Raw genomic sequence first — 6,000 nt, forward strand, 5'->3', positions numbered from 1 at the left:
ATTCTGTAATCAAAACCCAAATGGACAAATCCTGAGCAATGTGCTCTCACACACTCTAATTTAATGGTGAGAGTGAGGGAGGAGATAAGGATTTAATGATGTCCAGATATTTTATTCAACTTTAATTATTCTGTCACTCTGCAATCAATAAACATTCAAATCTAAAAAAAAGCCATAAACAATAGTAATTAAAAATGATCCCTGAATGTACAATTACAACATATGTTCTTAGAATCTGAAACTATAATAAAATCTAATTTAATTTAAAAAACTATACTGAAGTATATTCATGTCTAGTAAAGATTCTACCTGCAAACAGGCTAATGAATAAGCATGGGAATGACATGACAACACATCAATACAAAAAAAAAATGAACATAACTTTCTTCTAAACAGTTCTTTAGCTCTTAGTCATCTTTTTCTTATGCACTGTAGCTACACAGCCTCTTAAACATGAGATAATTCTACTTTCTCATTTCCTCTGAACTGTGTTACACGTTGTTTCAATAAACAGTTTAAGCAAACTCTCTTTTGTATATAATTAATAACTGTTGCGTGTACAAACCCAGGTTTTTACCTTTGTATGGACCGTGAATTTTACTTTATCCCTCTCACTGAGTGCATCTGAGATATCCACTTGCAGAGCAGCATCGGTCTGGAGATCTACATTTATTGCTCTAAGCTAAAGAGAGAAAAATATATTTAGCTTAAAATCAAAAAAAAAAAAAAAAAAAAGTAAACTATATTTCCATTATTATTCTTCCTTTGAAATGAACCCTGATCTTCCACTGCTGAAGACAGATCACAAAACCCCCCAACATTAAAAGATTCTTTCCAGCAGAAAAAGGAAATCCAGTAGTACTTCTCATTGCACAAATGACCATATAAATAATAAGCTCCTTTACTCCATGTTAGTGCACTAATTTCATTTCCGTACATTGTTAACCTGCTAGTAATTGAGATGCTCAAGACAAAGTACATTTACAGATAGCAACAAGTTTGGTAGATTTTTCTCTTTATTCTCCCCACTCCTCTGAACTGACAATCTATGCTAAGTAAATATACTTGTAAAGGTAATTATAAAGATACTAACAGTTGGAAAGGTACTTTTAAGGAGAAAAGTGGTTCTATATTTCAAAGAAGCAAGAGCTGTTATAGACCTGATTTACTCACACTGTCTTCCACTATTCTTCTGTTCAACATCTCTCATCATATAATGAAAAAGCATAAAAAAATATCCTAAACTTCACAGAACTAAGTCTTCTTGGAAATACTTTTCTGAAAAAGCTCAAAGCAAAAAACTCAAACCAAAGACTTTGATGTCTTCAAAATGAGCATGAGAAATGGCAAAAGTGCAAGGAATACACATATTTTTTTCTACAAGACAAGAAACCTGAACTCTTTCACAAAATAATTCCAAAGTCACATTGAAAAAAAAAAAGAGACAATGATCAAATATAGCAAAACTGCAATATTATCTGAGCACCACAATATTTGGCAGTAACTGGACCAAAGGCTTCATTCAACAGTACTTGGTGTAACTAACCTCATCGAGACCCCAACTGGAAATTCAAGTCCCCTCGCTCTTGCACCCTTGTTCTAGAGGAATTTGGAGGAATTTGTCTCATGACGATTTCATCATCATGACCAACAGACATTTGGAATGTTTTTACAAGCACTAAGGCTAACTCTGAAATCTTTTCCAATCACATTGTCAAAAAATATTTCAACATCACACTCACAAGGCATACTTTTTACTAAGACACAGTGTTTTCTTTGATGCTGCATTTTTTCTACAAATATCCCATTCTACAGTATAAAAAATGCTTTACCATACAGAGATTTGGACTTTTTCTCCATTAATTTTTTTCAGGATTGCATTTTTAAGTCCATACTTAAGTACAAAAATGCTTTAAGTATCCACAACACATAGTACAGAGGTTACATATGAGCAGATTTTGAAGGTAATGCTGTGAGGCACTGGAAAAGCAGTAGGACAAAAGCATCACTGCCAAATCTTGTTTTCCATAAATTACCTTTATCTTAAATCACAGTGGTCAGATCCTACTGTAATCTTGCTGTTAACCTCGATGCACGGACAACTCTTGCCTATGTAGCAGCAACCAGACTCATGTATCTTAGAATTAGTGTATTATAGTAAACCAAAATCATGCACTCTAGCATACTGTGCTAAGGCTTGCAAAATATAACAGTTCAATAGCTCTTACACAAGTAGTAATAGCTTTTCCTTACAGTGAAGTTGGAAATCATTAAAATGACTGCACAGTAACATATTCACACACGTGATTCAGGCATTGCCTTTTGCTTTGTTTTCCCAAGGTTTAGGGGGTCACTGCCTCACACAAAGGCATATTATCATGCAATGGCTCCTTGCAGATCACTTCTCAGAGGCAGAATCTCCAAGCTCCTACTGAGTTTCCAATGTGCTTACCATCTAATTTAGGAAAGAAAAATATAATGACATACCAATGTCTCCCTTATGTCATGACACTACATTTTTCAGCGTGTAAAAAGGTTTTTGTGGTTACACTGTCTGGGGTACTGTTTGTTTTTCTCCGGTCCCCCCAGCATATGTTAACAGACTGAGTAATCTCAGCAAATAATCTGGACTATCTAAATGGTATTTTTGTAGTCTTTCACAGGTCACAAATATTTCTACCAAAATACTTTTCCACCTCTTTTTATTTTTTTTTTCAAAGTGGTACTATGTAAAATTCTAAAATTTGGTATAACAGCTGATAAAGTTTGTCATTAGACCATATCCAGTGCAGTGCAGCCTGATCTATATGCACTATTCACAACTTCAGATACAAAAGTCCTATCTGTGCTGAGATAGGATTAAGAACTACCTATGACTTTGCCTATGACATACAACTATACAGGACTATTTGTTTAATTTATACCAAGTTTGTAAGAGTTTTGAAGAGTTTAATCGTATGTTAAATTATGCTGTGTAGCCTGACTGCCAACAGGGAACGTTTTCATCTGCAATGGTAATGCAGCATTTATGAAAGGTGTCAAAGACAATCAGAAAGTTGAAGGAATTTAAATGTATTCGTGTCACACAACAATTCACTTTGCATTACTGGAAACTGAATTCACAAATAACATCATCACATCACAAACTTAAACAAACTCTGCGTCACTAGTTCCAAAATAAAACTGCCACCAATGGATGGTTTTCTAGTCACAAAGGAAGGAGAAAATGAAAAAATAAAAGAAGTCTGATACCAAAGAAAACTGAAATGAAAGCACCTTAAAGTACGGAAAAAATAGATAGGACCGTCCCTTTTTATCTTGCCCCCTCCAAGTCTAATACATACAATATCACGTAATAATTTTATGCTTAGATATGTAATCTAAATCCATGCTGAACAACTTGCAAAACAAAAACTGATTTAATTTTGTTACTTTACATTTTCTATGCTATACCAAGAAAGTCCCTGTTCTATTCAAAGGGTCTAGAAAACACCAGAAGCCAAACCCAGGCCAAGCGATGTTACAGTACTAAAAGACAACACAATGCAAGGAGAGGATTTAACATCTAAGCTCTTGCTTAAGGATCAATTAAACTTCAAATGATAATGGGTGGAATCTGGTAGAGAGACAAGGGAAACAACCAAGTATTACATTCCTAGGTAATGTCATCCATTAACAGTAATGTCCATGCTCTGAGCTCTTCCAAAAATGTTAGAGTAGAAGGACCCCTTCTTCAGCCGGTTCTTTACAGGCAGATAAATACACAGAGCAAGGGGATGAAGAATACCTTTACAACAAAAGCTTTCAAAGTGTTTTCACAGCATTAAGTTTCCAGCAGACCTGTTCTATAGGATAGCTCATTTCCTCTGAATAAGTGTCAGCCAAGCCAGCTAAAGGTTATATAGCTATACGATACACAAGACAGTACTAATGGAGCAATACTACACCACTTTTCAAAGCATGTATTGTTTATGTTAGAGAGAGCACAAAAATCTCAACAGGACCCAAGTTACACCAAGCAAACTCAATCCAGTCTTCCTAAGGGAAATTCAGAAAAGCAATTCCCACAAGTTGATTTTAAGCAGACCATTTATAATAAGTTCCTTCTACAGACCACCCACTGCTACTTCCTCAAAGATGATTCTCAGTACTCTGTTTTACAGTTCTCCAGAAAAGGCTCCATATGGTGTAACACAATTGTTTGAGAATTACTCTTCAGTGTGGCATCAGCATAAATTCCAGCCCTCTTTCATCCCATCACCCTAAGGTTAAACTTAACAAGACTGTAGCCAACAAATTCCTGCAGCATTAAAAGTACAGTTGTCACAGCAATATCTGAATTCAACAAGGGCAAGAATATTGCTTTTCAAAACTAAAAGCTCAATTACTCCAACCAGAAGTTGCCATCCATGCTTTCAAATAAAGGCTTGACCTACTCGTTATTTAATTGCAAAGACAGGAAGACAACAAAACAGAACTAGGGAATCACGTTATGAAAAGATGTTTATTTTTACTAGTAAGAAAAAAAAGTACTACAGTTTTGAAGATTAAAGCACAGCAAATCCATTCATGAACAGACTGCCATATTGCTTCTGATTAATTTCCCATCACAAACAAAATCATGCAGATAACAACCCGTGTTTTAGCCCCAGGGATTTACACAGAAGAGAAAAAATTAAAGCCCCACAGTGACCAGTGATTGGAAATAAGAAACCCTAAAAAAAATTAGGGAAATTATAAGGACACTGTTCTAGTTTAATTCCTCAGTACTGGACATGCAGGACAGGAAAAAAAAGACCACACTTGGCCAACTGAGATGGTATATTGTGCAACAGTACAAACAAGACTGCTAAGAGATTTCTTAAGGTTTTCAAATTACCTTGTGAACTCTTAACGACCTGCAGCCTTAGAGGGTTAATAACCAGCCAAACAAACAAGTTTCACACGAGGTGAGATCTGCATTGTTATATTCTACCTGCACCTTCAGTAAAGGCAACTTAACTGTGCGTATCAAAGGCCATTCCTAAGTACCAGGGACAACCTGTGTAAAATACCAATGTAGTTAAAATTCCACAGTTAGTAAGTTCTGCAGTCCTTGTTCTGAAGACACCCAAAGGACAACAACGATTTCTACCTCCTCTCTCTTTTATTCAATATTCTTAGTAAAGTAGCTATATACATAAAGACAAAAGCTTTACAGTGGCCATAATTGGCCTGATACAATATTAGAATGCCTTTTTACATTTCTGGTCATAAATTGGAACATAAAATGCACTAAATTTAACACCTGACTGTGGTGTGCATGATAAAACATGCACCATCACAGTGTTTCTCAGATTTTTGTATTTTTAGTAATATACTGTACACAGTCACTTCAATAACCACCAACAGCCAAGGGAACCTAAGTGACCCTGAAGCTGCTCACCTACCTTGCTCACAGTTGGTCTTTCTCAAGATACTAAGTGACAGGAGTAATCAGTCTGACTAAATTATACTAGATTAGCTGATTTGTTGCTTAAGAGAGGCAAGCAAATTAAAGAAATACGGATACAGCAGTCAGAAGAGAAACTAAGGGCAGAAACAGGAGGGCGGAAAAAAAGGTTTTCTCAGTAAGAAACATAATTGTGGCATCCTGTCCCAACAACAGAACTTCTTTCCAATAAAGAGTTTGTTATGCAGCATGTGTCTGCAATGTAAGTGTCCCATTGTTATCTCTGGGAGAGCCCCTCGGGCCTGAAGGGAGAAGGGAGAGCAGGACTGCATCTCCCAGGCCTTGGATGACGGCTGGCGATGGAACCTGGTGCTCCCCAGGGTTGGTCAACCTGGACAGGACCGGCCCCGCCGGGCGTGTGCAGCGGGAGGGGGCCGGGGCACAACCCCTCCCAAGCTATTCCAACGACAGCATGAGAGAACTGTCCTTCCAAAACTTAAGTGACAGAATAATGAAGAGCACACGCACACAGACGCCGATATCAGCGGGAGACTGTGCCAGGAGCATAT

At 36.8% G+C, this 6,000-nt stretch overlaps 1 protein-coding gene across 1 annotated transcript in view; it reads right to left on the reverse strand.

Moving 5' to 3' along the window:
- The window catches only part of SNX6 (sorting nexin 6), a 30,551-nt gene that overhangs the window by 23,379 nt on the left and 1,172 nt on the right, over nucleotides 1–6,000 (reverse strand). Inside the window, exon 3 of the mRNA XM_017741638.1 lies at nucleotides 578–682. Within this exon, the coding sequence (XP_017597127.1) occupies nucleotides 578–682 (105 nt within the window). The remainder of the gene's footprint in view (nucleotides 1–577; nucleotides 683–6,000) is intronic.

Source organism: Corvus brachyrhynchos, unplaced genomic scaffold (genome assembly GCF_000691975.1).
Source record: "Corvus brachyrhynchos isolate BGI_N302 unplaced genomic scaffold, ASM69197v1 scaffold115, whole genome shotgun sequence".
Classification (NCBI taxonomy): Eukaryota; Metazoa; Chordata; class Aves; order Passeriformes; family Corvidae; genus Corvus; species Corvus brachyrhynchos.